Source organism: Plectropomus leopardus, chromosome 8, assembly GCF_008729295.1.
Source record: "Plectropomus leopardus isolate mb chromosome 8, YSFRI_Pleo_2.0, whole genome shotgun sequence".
Taxonomy (NCBI): Eukaryota; Metazoa; Chordata; class Actinopteri; order Perciformes; family Serranidae; genus Plectropomus; species Plectropomus leopardus.
The window spans coordinates 21,037,922-21,058,868 of NC_056470.1; the positions used below are offsets into that span (position 1 = coordinate 21,037,922).

The 20,947-nt window shown below is 37.6% G+C and overlaps 1 protein-coding gene across 1 annotated transcript; it reads left to right on the forward strand.

Moving 5' to 3' along the window:
* The first annotated feature begins 1,078 nt into the window (after positions 1-1,078).
* Positions 1,079-19,209, forward strand: top1b (DNA topoisomerase Ib). Its single transcript, XM_042491373.1, has 21 exons — positions 1,079-1,196; positions 1,510-1,534; positions 5,784-5,880; positions 6,542-6,674; positions 7,732-7,787; positions 7,954-8,058; positions 8,167-8,251; positions 8,357-8,442; positions 8,591-8,706; positions 8,795-8,916; positions 9,024-9,146; positions 9,539-9,726; positions 11,483-11,627; positions 11,775-11,918; positions 12,732-12,917; positions 13,830-13,898; positions 14,035-14,149; positions 15,775-15,902; positions 16,069-16,163; positions 16,400-16,549; positions 19,084-19,209. The coding sequence occupies exons 1-21, from the start codon at positions 1,164-1,166 to the stop codon at positions 19,184-19,186; spliced, it is 2,304 nt and encodes a 767-aa protein (XP_042347307.1). The 5' UTR covers positions 1,079-1,163; the 3' UTR covers positions 19,187-19,209.
* The last annotated feature ends 1,738 nt before the right edge of the window (positions 19,210-20,947 follow it).

The following is a 20,947-nucleotide window of genomic DNA, read 5'->3' on the forward strand; positions in this document are numbered from 1 at the left end:
TTTGAACTTAAACAACCACTAATGACTTTCAGCAACATTTCAATGCTATGAAGTCAGTGTTGTTTAAATTTAAATATTAGATATTTAGTGGCTGTTAAAATTGAAGTATTTATGCCTCTTATTTACATCCATAGTTTATCATTTTCAGTCATGAGTTCCTACGAAAACAGCATTAAAGCACTGTAATACTTATAAGCACTTGCAGAAGGTGGAGTTTGATGTAAACATTGTGGACTCTATGTTGGTGAAGACAAGTTAAACACTGACAGAAGATAATTCTCTAGAACAGTGATAGTCAACTCATAGCCAGCAGGCCAAATCTCACCCCCAACAGAGGTCTTAGCGAAACCCCTGATGTCCTGCAATCTAAGAAACATCCTGAAATCCTAGAAATGTCCTAGAAAAGTTCTATAATCATAGAATTGTCCCAAAATCTTAGAAATGTCTGAAATCCCTAGACAAAAAAAAAATCTAGAATTGTCCTAAAATAACAGAAATGTGTTAAAATCTAAAATAAAATAAAAAATCTAAAGTCTTATAAATGTCCTAAAATCCTAGAATTATCTCTAAATCTGAGAAATGTCTTGAAAATCTAGAAATGTTCCAAAATCTTAGAAATGTCCTAAAATCCTAGAAGTGTCCTAAAATCCTAAAAATGTGCTAAAATCTTAGAAACATCCTAAAATCCTAGAAATGTCCAAAAATCCTAGAAGCATCCTAAAATCCTAGAAATGTCCTAAGTCCCTAGAAATGTCCAAAAATCCTAGAAATATCCTAAAATCCTAGAAATGTATTCAAATCCGAGAAAAGTGTATAGGGCTGCTGTAACTGGCCCCTGGCCCCCTGTCATTTTGCAAAAGTGACCCCCAAGCAAAGCAAGTTGAGTATCTCTGCTCCGCGTGCATGTGTCCTGTATCAATGTAATAAAATAATAATGAGTGTTATTGAAAGGATAAAGTGTCCACATTGACGTAACTGACTTTTGATACAGGTAGGGTGCACGCACAGTATTTTCTCGGCTTTCAGGTCGGTGTGCGCATGCGCAGTCGGTAAACGGTGGTACTCCATTCCAGTGTGTCAGTTGAGGTTCCCTGAGCCTCGCATCCTGAACAGCTGTCCAGTGTGACAACTTCACCTGCTCCAGAAACAAAAACAACCTGACCATGAGCGGGGATTATGGACACGGAGACTCTCAGGTACTTCTTGGTCAATAATTCAGTTTTGTTTGTTTTTTTTAAATTCAGTTTGTGTCAATTATTTGTAAATAACTGACATAACTGACGAGTATTAATCGTCATGATATGAAATAACGGTCAAGAGATAACGTTAAAGTTAAACAGTTTCTCGTCGTAGTGAAAAGTTTGAAATGATGTGTAGTATTTGCATTTTAATGTAACAATATTTGTGTGTTTTTAGGATACATTTGTATGCAAATTGAAACTTGAATAACCGAGCTACCGGCATTTTCAAATTTGATATATTAAAATCTTTTTTTTCCACCACTTGTAGGTCAATTCCGGATCGAAAGGAAGCGGTAGGTCCTCTGATGAGGATTTTTATTCATATTGTGTCCGATTTACAGTCGTAATCGTGATCTGTCTACTGTTAGTTTTTAAAGGACAGAAATGGCGTCCCAGAGACTAAGTCCCTTCTCCTCCACTCTCTTGCGGCTATTGTTCAAAAAAAGGGTCTGAAATGCACACTTGCGACCCTCGGGTTTTTAATCTGCCGGGGTATTCCCAGAGCACCTGGCATCGTGTTTATTTTGCATGCTTCAGTTTGATGATATGTACGTGCAATTACGGCGAAATTTGGAGCCGAAAGTGGCAAAATTGGGGCTGAGGACTTAGTCTCTGCGCCATTTTCTTTTTCAGTATGAAGCAGCCAGGGCGCCGATCATAGAGCCAACTGTCTGCCGTGATATGGAGGCGAGAGCGGGGAGCTTATCGCCTCTCCCTGCCCGTATCTCAGCACCAGCCGCTCTCTGCCTCCATCCCACTGCTGGACTCATTTATCTGCACTGCCAACAGGGATTACACGCAGTTTAAAACTTTAAGTCACAGAAAAGAAAAGTTGCACTTCATTATTGAAAGCATATGCTTTGAGCAGCCCTTTTTTGCACAAATTAATAGTCTTTACAAGAGTATCTGTTAGGGTGAAGTCAGGTAAGGTGGGACATCAGGTAAAGTGGGACAAATAAGGTTTTACATCTTGGACCCTTTAAATGTTAGTAGCTGGACACTGAACATGTTCTTGAGTTATGCTACAAATGTGCTTGACATGAAACAATCATTTTGATTGTTTTTGATAACCAGGATGAGCAAAGCAAAGAGCCAAAAATCCACTGGTCCCAGAGCGTGAGAGGAAAGCCATGTGGCATGTTGATTTTCACATGTTGTCGAACAAAAGAACACAGATGAGACAGGTGGAGAGGGACAGATCAATCAAAAAGCTGCAAAAGGAGTCCCGTCCAGTGTCTTATTTGCAATATGCTATCACTTTTATTTTATTTAAAGTGATATTTGCAAGTTAGACACTGTGCGGGAGTCCTTTTGCAGATTTTCACATGTTGGTAATAAGAGTATTGCAGCTAATGTAATAAGGGTATAACAACAACAGTGGTTGTATGCACATTGATTTGTCCTCTGGCAGAAATCAGCACATTGGTCAATTCAGAATTTGCATTTTAAACCCAATATCTGCAGATTCAGATGATGTACCGACGGTTTTATGCATCCATACTAACAACTAGACCTACTATGATTTTTTTCTCATCATAGTTCGTGATTAATCTGAAAAGTTAAAGAATAAAGTTTTTAAGGGTAAATAAGGTGCCAGATTTAATGCATTTAAATAGGACATTGTTCTAAAGTAAAACCAGCATGATTTTTTTGGCTACCTGTTGCCAAAAAATCACGAGCTATGCTGTTGCGTGCCACTCTTTTAAATTTCAGACATTTCAAGTATTTTTGTTATTAAAAACAGTAAATATGATGCTATGAGTCCACGTCAGCCACAATAGTCTAGAATAAACCAAAACTGTTTGACTGGTACATGTCTATTGTAGACAAACTGGCATCAAGGAAACAGGTACCAAAAAACAACAAGGAAAGCATGGCGGAAAAATCTTTTTAAATGAATACCCGCAGGTTATGATTCAATGAATTAATGACTGAACTGTTAATTTGTTTAATCATTTAAAAAAACAAACAAATATGACTCACTTTACCTGAATGTGTCCTCAGAGTGAGGTCGGGGTTCTCGACATGTTTAAAGGTCCAAAGTTTTTAAATGATTTTACCTAACAACGTATTTCCTTCATAGAGATATAGCAGTAAACCACAACAAGTTCTAAAGTAGCCTGCAGACTTTTAGGTGCTTTTCTTAGTAATTTACCATAATATGTCTCAAATTACCTGACATCACCAAACTGTAAAGTTGAGAGTTGAGAGAATTTGCTGCCTGATGTGATGGAAAACAAAGCAGTCTGTGAGAACTGATTTTTAATAGGGATGTGTGTTACTATTTCATATAGCAGATCATTTTAAACTGCCATGACAACAGGAAGCCACAAGGTGATGATCAAGCCAAACCAGGTCTACCTTGAGGGAAATTCAACTCAGCAGGAAACATTTTAATATGAAGAGTGGTGTAAAAATAATTGTTACAGTCTAATCATTAGACTGGCTGCACAGAGAGTGTGAAAATTACCTTTCCTCTCAAGTCCAATCTCATATTTTTTTAATTAATGCTTTGAAACCAACTTAACAACACATGGCTCAAAAAATACAAAATAAAAAATACAATAAAAAGTTACAAGAAAATTACCTGAACATAAAAAGAAAAGTAAAAATTAAAACAAACAAGACCAAATGACCAGGAAAAAGTGCAGAAAATTAAGGAACATGTATGTTTTTTTCTGTTACATAATTTTAAACAAATGATTATTAATATTGTTTTCTGGACATTTTTCTGTTGTTTTTTTTTTCTTTTGATGTTTGTCTAACAACTGTCCCCTTTTTTCAAGTCTAATTTTCAGGTAATTTTCTTTGTCACCTTTTGCAATTTGTGGGACATTTCTTGCCAAGCAGGTCATTGCCTCTGACCCCTTGTTTTTGAAAGAAACCAATGTGCTTGGGTTTCGGAGATAATAAGATTAGATGTTATTTCAAAGGGTTGATTTCAAACTATTAAACACATATTTATAATTATCATAATTACATGTTTAAAATTATGTTACAGAATTATTTTAAGGTTCTTTAAGCATTTTTTCCAAGTTTTGCTTGCTTTTTTAAGTTTTGTTCCTAATTCTGGTAATGTAATGTAATCTTGTAATCTTGTACTTTTTACTCATTTCTGGCTAATTTTTTGCGTAATTTCTTCTTTCATTGCTCATTTCCTTCTTATGTTTTTAAAAGAGATAAAGCCATTTTTCTCAGGCTTCAAAGCGTTTAGAGCCCAAAATTGGAATTTTAGTGATCTGTATTGCTTTATTTTATCAAATTTTATTTATCCATCTCTTAGTTTATTTTTGTCTTAATTTATTAAGCTCTTCTGTATGACAATCACATTTGTAATTTTTGAAATCTTTAAACCCACCACTGAACCTAATACTGCCTTTTTACTTTATCCTTGCACTTACCTAACAAAACGTAGATTAACGTAACGCAGTCTAATAATCATACTCCTACACAGGTCAGGAGACTACATCTATACTACTTACAATTGTACTCACCTACAAAGCTTGAATAAGAAAATAATTTGTCCAAAAATCCACCATAAATTTGGTTTAACCATAAATTTAAAAGGTTTTTTAAATAGCATTGTAGGTAAGTGTCAGATATCTGTATCAAAAGAGATTGAAACTCCAGCAGCACTTGTGGTATTTAGGACAGCTTTATTGCAAGACAAACGGGTTTCGGCTTATGGCAATAAAGGCATTAAAGATGTTCTAAATACTACAAGTGTTGCTGAAATTTGACCTTTTTTGATACATTTTCCTTTTCCATGCTTCTAGGTAGTTGGTGAAGTACCAGAAACACTCATCCTGCTTCTTTAGTATCTGTTACCTGTAGATACCATGTTTTAAAAGTAGGATGAAATGCAAAATAAATATTTAAATACAGTGGTATAATTTAACAAAGTAAAAGTGCTTTGTTACAGTGCTTAAGTATTTTTTGGGAGTGTCTACTTTGAGTTTTTATATTTTGGTCAAGTTTCACTTTTATTTTTTTTTCCACTACATTTCCTAAATAAAATGTATACTTTTGCTCCAATACATTTCCCCTAAGCATCTTAATTATTTACGACAAAATAGAGACGGAGGGAAGGAATAGAAGAGAGGACACATTGACAAATGAAGGAGTGGGAGAGAAGGAAAAACTGGATTTTGTTCTTTAAAACCTTTTAGGTTGTAAAAAAGACCTAGTTTTTCTTCAAAAGTAATGTATGCTCCATTTTTAAGGTGGTGAAGGCCACAAAGAAAAAAACATCTTTTTTTTACAAAAAACTTGACAACTTCCTTTTTTATCAACTGCATTTACTTGTACCTTTACTTTCAATACTTAAGTACATTTAATAGCATAAACTTACTTTTGATACTTAAGTAAAGTAGACATCAGATACTTTAAGACTTTTACTAAAATAATATTCTTATTGATGACTTAAAGTTCTATCAAAGTCATTTTCTGGCAAAATATTTTTACTTTCAGACTTTTTGTTTTCAGACTTTCTTCTTCTTTCTAATTTTGCTAAACAAGTTTGATCTCTGCTTTGTATCGCAGACACCCACAGACATAAAGACAAGCACAAAGACAAGGAACACAGACACAAAGACCACAAGAAAGAGAGGGAGCGAGAGAAAGTTAAGTACGGCAGCAGGTAGGATATCTGCATATTCCTTCCATTTCTTTGGTGAAATATGTTTTTGCTTATGAACTGACCAGTGCAGGAGTGCACAGGTCCTGAAATGATGACCTTCCAGTGTTACCTTTATCTTCTCACCTCCTGACATGTACATATTCTCCAGTATGAATTCTGTTATGACCTGGTGGTTTTAGCTTTTATATCTGAATCTTCAGTGAGAGGGTATAATGACAAAGTCCATGCATTTGGATACAGATTCTTTCAGTATGAAACATAAAAAATGCAAACACACAAACAAGAACATGAAAGAATCATTCAGGGTTCTGGTATGTGATTGAACTAATTTAACCCTGCCATGTTAAATCAGTAAACATGCATCACAAGGGCTCTCTGAAATCCACTTTCATGAATGACATCTGCAGAGCGTTTGTAATTTGAACCCTTGTGGGGCAGTGGTTATGCTTTCTTGTTTGTCTGATTGAAATACTTGTGGGCTGTACGATGTTAGGAGAGTCACAATTTTGGCCACTTTTACTGGCAGTTGTCCACGCCAATGTCATTGTTGGTTAAAAATGGTGACATTTTTTTGTCGATTACATCTTTTGCGTCTGTGTGTCTGGCCTATTTTTGACCCTTTTGCACTTGATGTCTGACCTCTGTGGCTTCTGTGTTCCAGTGAACACAGGGACCACTCTGAGAAGAAACACAAAGACAAAGAGAAGCTGAAGCACAGCGACGGCAGCTCAGACAAGCACAGGGAAAAACACAAAGACAAAGACAAGGACAAAGAGAAGAGGAGAGAGGAAAAGGTCTGTTAATGGGCAATCAGTCTGCCTTTTATGAAAAGCTGTACAGGCCTCTAGTGTGAATACTATGTTTCTCATCATGACAGCATTTTTATTTTGTGACATTAACTTAACAAGATTTATTTTCACATGATCACATAATAACAAATTATAAAACTAAAACTAACAAAGATAGTCCTGATTACCTGTCAAGAACTCTATGAGCAAATCGATTTAGGGATATCTATGACATAAATTGCTGGGAATATTCATTACTATGTTTTATTAGTTTATAATCACCTGAAAATAAGAATTGATGTGTTTTTGTTACTTCATGCCTCGTTTCCACCAGGCAGTCCATTTCAGTTCAGTTTGTTACACGTTACAACAATTATTTTTGTGTTTCAATTTTCAAAAGTTTTGGATTATTGTATAAAACTTACGTGTGTGAAGCGTCCATATTTTCAGACATTGATGTAAACCCTAAGTACAACTTGACTGGTGAACGGAGGCTTGCAACAGCATGGCAGTATTTGTAGTTTTGAAAATGTCACGCAGTCCCGTTCCGTGTACAATCAGCAAGTTGCAGACATCCCTCTGCATCGTCAGTGAAAAGGAAATACAGCAAGAGCTGGATGTAGCAGCGAGGCGTTTATTACCATTTGGTAACAACCCAGCATACATGATGAGAGTACTGTCTGTTACTGTGGACACACAAATCAGATCAACGGTTTAGGTTCATTTCCGTGTAGATTATGCAAGGTTCTAAGGGTACTATATTGAAAGTTTTTGGTGCAAACATGGTTTTAAAATGAGCAGTTTAAATCTTCATATGGAGCAGGTTCTCTCCCACTGAGTCCCCAATGTTGTGGTACACCGACTCTGGATTGAGCCAGTCATGTTTTGGGTTTGGCTACCGTGGTTTTCCTTCACGCTTGGCACACAGGAGAAGATTCACTTCTACAACCTTGCTGCTAGATGCCACTAAATTCTACACACATTTAAAACTGAGAGAGTGGTTATAGTACATATCAAAAGAATAGAGGGATATGCTAATATATGTGTCATTTTTTTCTTACAGATCAAATCATCCCATGTAGACAAGCTGAAAAAGGAGAAAAAAAATGGATATGTAAGGTAAACTGCATTACTGTGTTGTGTCCCATGTGAAATTAAAGTAATTATAGAACAGTTCTGGCCATCTCTCATTTTGGAAGATATTTATTTCAAGCAAAGCCATTGATTACTTGCGATTAATGGTATATTGCTTTTACTAATATGCAGTTCAATGTCTTCAACTTAGAGATTCAAGCCCTGCTGCCATTAAGAGCGAGCCTGAAGAAGACAATGGCTTCTACCCTTCTCCGCAACACAACAAGACCTCCAAACGAGAGAGTAATGATGAAGAGTGGGTATCATTCAATTTAAACCAGATCTCTACTTTGAGCTTCATTTTCTGTCACTATCTATTCTGTAATCTGTGATCCAGTTGGATTATAAATAAATCTGTTTACAGAATTGAATACAAGCCCAAAAAAGTCAAGACAGAGCATGACAAAAAGGTCAAGAAGAGGAAACATGACTATGAAGAGGAGGAAGAGGTTCTTTCTAGTTTTTTGTATCATTATTTTGATAATTTGATAGATTGTTATGTCGTCCACTGTTTGTGCTCTCCGCAGATATTCTGTTCTCCTCACTTGTTTCAGGACATCAAGCCCAAAAAGAAAACAAAAGACAAAAAGGTAACAGAGGGAAAGGAATCCAAAAAAGAAGAACAGGAGAAGTGGAAATGGTAAGGTCATTTGGGACACAAATTGTCCTTTTCCTCTGAAAATTATGCAACAAGGGAAGTTAACTGATGTAAACGGCCCCTGAGAATTAAATACGTTATTTGTGTTTTCTCTCGTGGGTTGTATTTTGTTGTTTGTTGTGATGATTAGGTGGGAGGAGGAGAGATCTACTGATGGCTCCAAATGGCGATTCCTTGAGCACAAGGGTCCAGTGTTTGCACCACCATATGAACCCATGCCTGATAAAGTCAAATTTTACTACGATGGTGAGTTTTCTGTATAAAAAAACAAGTTGTAATGTATTAGGATTTTTTTTTTTGCCAGACATACAATATAATGTTTCTGTAATTGTAGGTAAGCCTATGAAACTTAGCGCTCCTGCTGAGGAGGTAGCTACATTTTTTGCCAAGATGTTGGATCACGAGTACACCACCAAGGACATTTTCAGAAAGAACTTTTTTAAGGACTGGAGGAAGGTGAGAAGATAAAACATATTCAAGAGTCTCGAGCCAGAGTCTGCAGACGGTGTAATATTCAAGTGTTTAAGTTGGGCATGATTCAGATGTCTTCTCTTTTATTTAAGGAAATGACATCAGAGGAGAAGTCAAAGATCACTGACCTGAATAAGTGCAACTTCAGTGAGATGAATGAGTACTTCAAGACCCAATCAGAAGCGAGGAAACAGATGTCAAAAGAAGAGAAACAGGTAGGCTTGCATTCATGAAGACTCCCCCAGCCCTGGAGAAATCATGAAATCTCTCGCTATATTTTTAGTTAAGTTTAGCTTAGTTTATTTGCACTTACACATGCATAGAAAAGACAGAAAAAGAATTTAAACACCATGCATTAGTGGTTAGAAACCAAAAATGGCTTATGGAGATACCTCCTCTGTTAAATAACTAAAATAATTCATAAAAAGAAAAAAAAGGTAAAAAGAAGATAGCATAATTGATCAAAATTTCGAGACTAAGCAGTAATACAAAATTAATAAAATGCACAGCTGTCAAAAGTTTGTATTTACAAAGTGAAATGCATTACAAACAAATCAATATAATGCTATGAATGTTTGCAAATTTCATGTTTTCATTCACTTTGTAGAAAATCAAGGAGGAAAATGAAAGACTCCTCCAGGAATACGGCTTCTGCATCATGGACAACCACAAGGAGAGGATCGGAAACTTCCGCATTGAGCCGCCCGGCCTGTTCCGAGGACGAGGGGATCATCCGAAGATGGGCATGCTCAAACGGCGCATCAGACCCGAAGACATCATTATTAACTGTAGCAAGTGGGTAATCTTACCACCACCGTTATCACCGTCCTCACTGCCATAGATTTTTTGCGTCTGCATCGGCACTAGCCTCAGCTGGAGGCATAATGTTTTTGGGCTGTTCCTTTGTGTGATACTTGGAAAAACGATATCTTAACAACCTCTTGAGGGAATTTCTTCAAATGTCCACTTTGACCTAAGAATAAACTGACAGTAATTTGGCGGTCAAACTTCAAGGTAACTGTGACCTCGTCTGTCTCATGCCTGATATCTCAGGAAGGGCTCCAAGGAATTTCCTCGTATTTGGCTCGAACGTCCTCTTGGACTCATGAAGAACCGATGAGATTTTGGTAGTTAAAGGTTCTCATTCTGACCTTGTCCATGTCATTCTTGTGAACACGATATCTCAAGAACACCTGGGGGGAATTACCATCTGGACGCATGGATTAATTGATTAAAATTTGGTAGTGAAAGCTAGAGGTCACTGTGACCTCAAACAAAATGTTTTTGGCCATAACTCAAGAATTCATACACACAAATGTCTAATAGAATAAAATTATAAAGTGTTGCCATTTTATACCAAAAAGGTCACAGTTCACCTTCACTTTTCTGGCCATTATTCAACATCATAACTCAGCAACTGAAGGGGAGACATTTGGTTGGAATCAGTGACACTGATCGTGGCCGTCCACCTTTAAACTGCTGATTGTAGAGATCTGCTGTGCTGGAGATGTTTGTGAAGCATCACATTTTAGAATTTATAGCTTCTTGCAGCAACATCCATATTTGAAACATTGTCAGCTGTCATGGTTACATGAGTCTGGACAGAAATAGATTTATATATCATGTAACTGCAAATTGACTGGTTTGGGCGGAATACAACCTCAAATCCGTAATTCTAGTAACATTTTAGCATTGGTTTTGTTATTTTAGTTTAGTTTTTGGATCCCTAGAAAGAACACACAACACTTACGTCAGTAGTACAGTATGTCCAGTTTTGAGTTTTTGCCACAAGGTGGCTGTGTGAAACCACTGTAGGTGAAGTTATATGTAAATACATAGTGGGATAATGCATGAATTTTAAGGACGAGCAGGGATTATGTGTGCTTTGAAAACAGAATGTATTTTCTTGTGGAAGCTATTAGTCCATCAAAGTGAAACAAACAGAGACAAACGTCACATTTTTTGTCCTGCTCTTTTTCTCTCTATTCAACCAGTTTGTTTTTTTCTTCATTTTCTTTCCCTTTTATCTACCCTTGCATCCTCTAACTGCCATGTTGTTACAGCTAGATTTATTTATAGACCACGGAAAATCATTTTCTTTTTATCGCTGTCACTCCATGCCTCAGGTGGTGTTTGTGCATGTGTGTGGGAAGTGATGATTTGTAGCATTTAGTTGCCATCACAGGCAGATGAGCAAAACGATGTACGTGCTGCAAGCGGTATGTACAGTATGGCAGATGTATTGCTGGCACGCACTTACACACATGCCGGCACTGTGTCAAAGGTAGTCTTCCTGTCAGAGTACTCTGTGTGTGCAAACAGTAACAAAACCCGGTGAGGACATGTTGACACCCACATGCTGGTCATAATGGGGTTTGTTTTGCTTTCACATTTGTCTGTATACTTTTGTCTCACAGCTGTAGTGTTTACTATGTAAAGTTAATCTGTAATAAGTATTGTATATTGTTCCTGTGAGGAAAGCACCTTAATCGGCACACACTTAGAAACTCAAACACGTCATGTTATGTTAATAATAAAACTCTTATTGTAGGGACTCCAAGCACCCTAAACCTCCCTCAGGGTCAAAATGGAAGGAAGTCCGCCATGATAATAAGGTGACCTGGCTGGCATCTTGGACAGAGAACATCCAGGGCTCCATCAAGTACATCATGTTGAATCCTAGCTCAAGGATCAAGGTACCTGACATTAACTTCAAGCCTAAAACCCAGTCTAATCCTTAACTTCAATATTTCACCAGTTATCCCTTGATTTAATTAAAATTATCTGTCTGTTACCCTTCTAAATTAACAGGTTTTTGTGTTTGTCTGTGTGTGCGCGTGAAGGGGGAGAAGGACTGGCAGAAATATGAGACTGCTCGACGGTTGAAGAAGTGTGTGGATCGCATCCGTACCCAGTATAGAGACGACTGGAAGTCAAAAGAGATGAGGATCAGGCAGAGAGCCGTGGCACTTTATTTCATAGACAAGGTGAGGAGAACTGCTGTAAAACTGTAATGATAAAGCACAAAAAAACAAAATTATTATACACAGCCTCATGTCTTTGACTCTAACTGGCGATGCCTATGGAAAAAAAGCACAGGATGTAGAAGGAACCCCCCCCCCCAGAGTAAGGTTCCCCTGGAAATGCCGAAATTGAAACCTTTAATCTTACTACAGACCCTATTTTATCATTTCTGTTAACCACAAGGCCTCCCACTGTTGTAGGTAAACCAAGTGAACCCCTTTGAAACCTGCATTGACATCAGTGTTCTTGTGCTATGTTGGAATGCCTTTTACAAGTTATTTTAACCCTTTAAACCTAAGCAAATTGGTTCAACTTCTTTCAAAAACACGAGGAAAAGGACAGTGACTAACTTGGCAACAAATGTCCCACAATTTGAAAGAAATATGTAAAAGGTAACAAGAAAATGAACTGAAAATTAGTTTTAAAAAGAGGAAAATGTAAAAATGCTAGGGAAAATGTCCAGAAAACCATATGTATAATTATTATAACCATATATTTCAAATTATGTTATTTATAATTTTTTCCAGTTTGGCCACATTTTATCATTTATATTGCTTATCTTGAGGTAATTTTCTTGTTACTTTTTTTAACACAAATTTCTTGCTAATTATTGGGCCATGTCTTTTAAAGTTGCGCATTGTTTCCTACCCATTTTTTTTAAAGAAGTCAAACCAAATTGCTCAGCTTTTAAAGGGTGAAGAGAAAAAATCCTGAGAAAGTGTTACACTCTCAAATCTTGATGATAATCACGATGTGTTATCCTGTTTTCCCTGTAGCTTGCACTGAGGGCGGGTAATGAAAAGGAGGAAGGTGAGACAGCGGACACGGTGGGCTGCTGCTCGCTGCGGGTGGAGCACATCAAACTGTACCCCAAGCTGGATGAACAGGAGTACGTGGTCGAGTTTGACTTCTTGGGAAAGGACTCCATCCGCTACTACAACAAGATCCCCGTGGAGAAGAGGGTAAGAATGGAGACAGTAATGTGAGATAAAGGGAGAGAAGATAACTGAAGAGAGATATCATGTGGCACATATATTAAATCACAAGAGATTTTATGTGGTTTCATCAATCAGTCAATTAATAAGACTTTATTTGTATAGCACTTTTCATACAAACAGACTATAACACAAAGTGCTTCATACACACGAGTAAAAACAAGATTTTGTAATTAAGTAAAGAGCTAAAAAAAAAAAAAGGAGTACTCATTAAAACCAAGAACTTAGGAAATGCTACCATAAATAAATAGAAAGGTAAAAAATAAATAATGATAACAGTAATTATAAAAGATAAATAACTCAAACTGTAAATAATAGGTAAATGACAGGATAACAGAAAATAAGTAAAATAATAAATAAATATTTTAAAAATACTAACATGATATATGGAATAGTAAAACTGTGAAACAGACTAAAATGTATAAATAAATAGTCGTAGATAAATAGAGGGTGAAGGGTGAGGTTGAGTGTGTACTGAATTAGTCGTAATGAGATAAGAAGTTGCAACGTAGAGTAGGATGTTTGCACAGACAGGTGACCGGGCACTAAAAGCTTTCCGTCAGCTCTGCCTCAGAGGGAGGTCTATTTCCTGCAATTACTGGAGTGCACACATGCACACAGACACACGCTACTCATGTTTGGTTTTAAGTCACAAATTCTTCAACACACGTGGGCACTGTCTCCTCTTCCTCTCTTCGTCCCTACTTCCATGTAGAAGTACATACAAACAAATGCACCTGTGATGAACCATTTGCTCTTGTCAACATGAACAAGAAATAGAATAGCACACCCATGTGGCAGTAATGGGATTGTACTTGCATCAACAATGTTAGTCTGAAAGTGATTTCTTGCTCGATAAATGTGTTGATTTCCTATTAGGTCTTTAAAAATCTGCAGCTGTTCCTGGAGAACAAACAGCCTGAGGATGACCTCTTTGACAGACTGAATGTAAGAAACTCAAACATGAATATCTGCCTCCAGGGCTTCTAAGTTATATGTTTAAATTTCTAGTTGTAACACTTGTATAACTCTGTTTCTTCTTCTTCTCCCCACTCTTTTCCTCTCTTCTCTGTGTCTCCTACAGACTTCTATTCTGAATAAGCACTTACAGGAGCTGATGGACGGCCTGACAGCCAAGGTCTTTCGCACCTACAACGCCTCCATCACCCTGCAGCAGCAGCTCAAGGAACTCACCTGCCGTGAGTAGCAGCAGCTTCAGACAGCTGAATGACACCCACACAGCTAATACTCTTAATCACTCTATATGACTCAATATTTCCTGTAATTCCAACAAAACTGGACTAGATAGTTTGAAATTCTGCAGTGTCAAGTCAAACAAATACAACAAACAATTGTTTTTTCACTTTTTTATGAACTAAAACTGGTAAGATGATTTGACACAACTTGCTACATAATTCTCAAACTGAGTAGCACAAGATAACATTGTGGGACTGCATGGTGTTAAGGCTATTACATGAGGTCATTTTATTTTGTCTATGGAAGTCTGAAAGATGAATTAACAAGCTATAAATGTTTGAGAATTCTCTAAAAGTATAATAGGAAAAGGTTTTTACATTGCTGTAAATTCAGATGGTTGATACTGATGAATCTTTCAGGAATGACGGACCCGAATAACAATCATATTGTTTATCAGCATGCACCTAAGTCAACTCCAAAAAAACCCAATGAAATCCAATCAATAAGTTAAACTGTAAATGGACTTGCACAGTCATTTGAACACTCAAAGTGCTGACAGAGCACTTGTCACATCCACACTCCGGTATCTGCCGGTAGAGCCGGGGGTCGATAAGTGGACGAGCCACTCTACCTACTGAGCCACAGCCGCCCCATAAAGTTGATATATGTAGGTAAATCTGAGGTGTAAAATTGATAGGAATGTGGTTTTATTAACAATGAGTCTCTTCAACAGTTTAGTCTGTATGAATTGGATCTCTTAGGAGTTTATATCTAATAAGGACAGATAATAAAGCAAAACTGTATGTAAATAAAACTACCCCCTCTAGCTCCTCTACCACAGAGTAATACTTCAAAGGATTTGTGGTAAAACATTTACCAAGAACATTAATTCATGTAGTATATAATACACTTGACAGGGACAGATTTATGTGAATAAAAGTGCCCCATCATCTCCACAAATACAATCAAAGAACAGGTAAAACATGTTATCTTAGCATACTGTAGCTGTAATCTTGTAATGTCAAGCTGTCAAAAACAGTCCCAGTTTGCTGAAATATATAGCAACAGGTGATGACAGTCGCTGTGATAGTGGCTAAGCAAAAGTATGGGGCACAGGTGAAAGTGCCAAAATCAGTTTACATCAGGGGTTGTAGAAAAAGAGATGAAGGAGGTGGGGCTTTGAACCCTATAAATATTAACATTAGAAGCCTTCTCAGAGTATATTTTTAGACAGATTGTGTGAAATTACATGAACAAATACTGTACCTGTAATTTACTGCACATTTTTTATTGTGCCTTTAAATGCATAATCACTTCAAAAATTGGGGTCAGTAATGAGTGTCAGTAAGGACATGCACATAAACATGTATGCACAAATACACAAACAGACAAACAAAGAAAAACGAAAAACTGGACATCTAAACAAAATCTAAGTACAATTACTGAAGATGTAACACATGTGCAATCCACATCCACCCAAAAAAAGTAAATAAATTATACAGAAAATAAAAAGGAAAAAAATGAATTCAATGAAATCAGTTAAATATTAAATGGGAGGTTGAGGATCATGCAAATTGTAAACTACTTCTGCTACTTTGTTGTGGTTGTGTCATTGTCTGGTCTCTAGCTGATGACAGCTTCCCTGCTAAAATCCTGTCATACAACCGTGCCAACCGGGCGGTGGCCATCCTCTGTAACCATCAGAGAGCTCCACCCAAAACATTCGAGAAGTCCATGCAAAACCTTCAGACCAAGGTAAACCCCCATGTTCCCCCTTCTTCTGCTTTGTTGTCCCTGAACAAGCGACATTACCTGAGTTGCATTGAATAAAATAAAATAAAAATGTCATAGTGAAAGATATTTTATCTCTATGTGATGTTGATGATCTACTTCGCTCAGCATATGTTTGTTGTGATTGCAGATTGACGAGAAACAGAATCAACTGTCAGCAGCCAGGAAGCAACTGAAGGCTGCCAAGACTGATCACAAGAGTTCCCATGATGACAAGAGCAAAAAGTAAGACAGCCTGACTACTGCTAACCAGTGAGAGAGACTGTTAGTTTCATCCGTTACTTACCCATTATCTGTAAAAACACCCAACACATCAAGTTCATGAGGTTTGGGGCATCTGCTTTTTCAGTCCATCTCTATAATTCTTTCTCTCTGTGTCTCTGTGTCCCTGCCCTTATACATCTGTCTTTCTCTGTATGTCTTTGTCATCCTCCCTCTGTCTGTCTTGGTGTCTCTCTCAGGGCTGTGGAGGTTAAGCGTAAAGCTGTCCAGAGGATAGAGGAGCAGCTGATGAAGCTCCAGGTTCAGGCCACAGACAGAGAGGAGAACAAGCAGATTGCTCTGGGCACCTCCAAGCTCAACTACCTGGATCCACGCATCTCTGTGGCATGGTATTTATGTGGCACAGCAGAAGCTGATTCCTCCTGTTTATAAGCTAAAACTGTTATTTGATTGCAGGTGTTACACAGTAAAAAAAAACAAAAAAAAAACTGTGACATTAAGTGAGTAAGCCGCCTACTGTTTAACGGGCCAGCTTTCTCTGGGTGGGTGGGTGTACAGGGTGCATATCTACCTTGGTGACAGAAAGGCAGGAAATGCTTCTTGCATTGTAGGAAAAGGAGCAGCACAAGTAAAAAGCTAACGGCTGCAGAAGGAAAATAAGAGGAAGAAAAGCGTGTGAGTGTGAGGAACAATGGGGTTTGTTTCTGAAAGCCAGGGAGCGTCCCCAAACAGCACTCCTTCCTCCATGTGGGAAGTCAATGAGGAGCTGTCTGTGGCTGAACGGAGGGCCAGGCTGCAGAGAGGGGGAACAGTCGTCAGCCCTCCCTAACCAGTGCCCCACAGCTATTTATGGAGAGCCTCCTCCTCAAGCACAATGGATACAGGAATGCTCCGTGTTTTCCCTGATTGTAAGGCATAAGGGACGGGGTCCCCCCTTGTAGGGTGGTGCATGGGAACCTACATCTTCGCTGTGGTGGCATGTGTGAATATGTGTAACAGAGATGAAAACATCAAGTCGAACTGGGTTGATTGCTAGTGGGGCTGGCGTATCAGTAACCTCGTCACATTAGTGATGTAAATAATTCTAAATAAGAGCGATTTACTTTTCTAGTTAGTTCATGGATGTATAAAGAGAACTGGATACATAGTTGAAGGTTGCATCATTGAAAGTTGCTCAGTGACGCACAATGCTAAAAAAATTTTAACTAGTGCATAGAATAACCCAAATAATCGGTACTGCTTTTGCGCTGTGTGATCATAGATGTATAATAAAATTCTTTTGCTGGCCCCGCCCTCGAGCTGATGCTCGACTCATAAACTTTACACATAGATTTTAATAATACCTACAGTAGATACCAGATGCCAAGATGGCGCCTTCTTTAGTTTTTGAATTGAATTGCTCGCTTGGCTTATATGCAAAGAAAATGTTTTAAGCTTCTGGGTTTACTTCTGCAATATATGGGCCACTGAATATGAGTAGTGGTGTTTATGTGTCCCACTGAACCTGCCCTCTGCATTTTAAGACAGAGAAGTTGCTTGTAGTCCCTGCTCCTCCCCGGGAACTTTGGTTTACAGGACAGTGGCGAGAGAGTGATGATTGATGGTCTGTCCAGTCAGGCTCGAGAAAAGAATCGAGAAAAGCTCAGGCCAAGTGTGTCTAGACCAAAGCATTCAGAATGCCCTCCTATTAGTAAAATGTAAACAGGCCTTTTTGCTGCAGACATTTTGGTTATCGCAGGTAAAGCACAGGTGTTAATGATAACATTAAAGGAGACCTATTCACATACATGCACAGTACCATTGTATACATTATATAGCTCAAAGTATTGCACATGAGTTAGTGCTGTATACAATGTGAGACCTTTAACAAGTGCATTCCATTAAGATAAGCTAGTTTCAGTGTCTTGGTATTATGAACGCTGGCTCACTGGCTTACTGGGACACTTAATGAAATAAAGCCGTTGTTTTACCTATGACAAGTGTCTGCCACAGCAAAGGTCTATGCTAGGACCCTATGATATGACTGAATCAGAGTTTTAAATATATTATAGAAGACATTATACTAATACAGTAAAACAAAATGAAAAGCAGTAAATGAGCTATTGTTACTCATGAAGTCCCAGCAACATTAATGCATTGCACATGCGCCAAATAGTTTTAGATTTCGTGTTGACAACCAACTAACTACCACTTTCTGAATTCCCTACATAATAAATAGTGAGCAGTGTTGCCGCCAGTGAGTGGATGAGCTTTCAGTCATTTTTATGCCTCCATGCCAGTGATGGTTGTGAGAGACATTATGTTTTGAGTTGTCCATCCCATTCTTGTGAACAAAGTATCTCAGGAACGCTTTGAGGGAATTTCTTCAAATTTGGCACAAATGTTCACTTGGACTCGATGATGAAGTGATTAGATTTTGTTGGTCGAAGGTCAAGGTCAATGTGACCTCACAAAATAAGTTTTTGGCTACAAGTCTAGAATACATGTTAGTTATGACAAGATTTCACTCAAATGTCTAACAGGATATAATCATAAAGTAATGTAAAGTTCCCATGATGACAAGAGCAAAAAGTAAGACAGCCTGACTACTGCTAACCAGTGAGAGAGACTGTTAGTTTCATCCGTTACTTACCAATGTTGGGAGTTTTATCTGTAAGAACACCCAAAACATCAAGTTCATGAGGTTTGGGGCATCTTCTTTTTCAGTCCATCTCTATAATTCTTTCTCTCTGTGTCTCTGTGTCCCCGCCCCTGTACATCTGTCTTTGTCTGTATCTCTTTGTCTGTATCTCTTTGTCAGTTATGACAAAATTTCACGCAAATGTCTAACAGGATATAATCATAAAGTAATGACTTATACAGTGTATAAAAAAAGGTTGAAGTACAGCTTCAGTGTAAATGGTCTATCTTTCCTCCTCTCCAGGTGCAAGAAATGGTCTGTTTCCATTGAGAAGATCTACAATAAAACACAGAGAGAGAAGTTTGCCTGGGCGATTGACATGGCTGAAAAGGACTACGAGTTTTAAACGCACTTAATGTTTCACCTTTTATAAACATGCCTTTGATTGTAGAGATGGTTTGTAGTTGATGTCAAATAATTCCACTGTGTGGTTACTGCAGGACTGTGAAGGAGGAAGCTGTGACCGCAATTTAACAGATGTGCTGTATATGTATATATGAATTGGTAATTTAATATAAGAGAATAACTCCTGAACCATTCGACCAAGCTGCCAAAGGGCACCTCTCTTTTAAGAAAATGACAGTAGTGTGTATGTAGCTGCAGCTATCTGCCCATGATCAAACACCTATGAACACATTAGTATTATCTTTTGTCAAACACGACTGTACTGAGATTTGTAAGCCATCAGACTTATTGAGACATTCTATATTCTCATAGAATAATGAATTAACAAATGTTTGTACGGGAGACTGTGAGGAGCAACATGAGAGATAATAGGATGAATTTCAATTTGTGGTATTGTGTGAAAGATTGGTACAATAAAATGACAGACAGTGTGAAGAATAGAAACCTGGCACTATGCTCATATAATTATTAGCACACAGAATGTCATCTTTTTTCCATTTAGTTTAATTTTGCTGTTTATTTCAGGGATGTATATATTTTTTGTCATTTTCAGTAACTATAATTCAGTGTTTTATAAAATTGTGTGCTGTATGCATTGTCAACAAGAAGCTCTTCACTGCTCATATGCAATGTGTGTGTCCGTTTCCACAGTTTTACAATGGTGACATTCCTCTCGGTTCCAGCTGAAGTACAGCATTATGTTTTGTGTACCAGAGCTAAAAGAGACTGTTCCTTCAAACTGAGACGTTTCCTAAGGGGGATGTGGATTTTGCCAAAATGATCACAGAAGTCTATCATTGTAGTGTGCTGTTTGTATTGCTGTGATGAATCAGAAAGTGTCCTCTTTAGTTTTCAAATGTGAATGGATATTCTAACTTTTGTCATTAATATTTCTCTCTATGATTATTTATCACTCCTAAATTGGTTGGATGCATATTGTTTTGAGCTTTGTAGTTTTCAGAATAAAACATCAACCTTGTCTTTTTTGTCCATGCTTGTCCTTTTTTATATGTGTGGAAAAAGGATTCAACAAGCTCGTCCCCTCAGTATACAAAGAGACACATAATCCTTTCAGAGACATAATCAACAGTGACCTGTCAGGTCAGGGGTCATAGTCCAATTTCCAATTATGTGTCTCAAAAACAGTTTATTTCTCTGTATTATTTTCTATTTTCACTTTTATTTGGTCTCTATTTAGTTAAATGGTCAAAGAAAAATCACAAATAAGGATAACAAAGTTAACTTTGTGTTATGATGCTTATGTTGAGAAGTCAGCTAATTAGTAGGGCAGCAGGTCTGCTTCTTTAAGAGGCCGAGAACAGGCGCTCCTACTGGAGCCAAGAGCTGCGTCAAGTTAACGGGAGAGACACAATTTTACCAGAAGTAGGGTAATTTTGTCAAAAATAAATGCAAAAAACCAAACGCTTCTGCCTGTCCTACAACAATAATTCAACTTTGAGGTAGAAAGCAGTTACAGAGGCAAGGCAGAGCTGAATTAAAGTAGAAGATTGCAATATAAGATAAAGCAAATAAAGAAGATGCAAAAAAAAAAAGAAAAAAAGAAATGAATCATCTGTGCTAGGAGCTGCGTAATGTATACGCGCTATTCATAAATGACAGTGCAAAAAATCCCATAATCTAATGTAATGTAATGTAATCTGACAAATCAGCGCTCGCTTTTTTATTGTGTACATCTGGATGG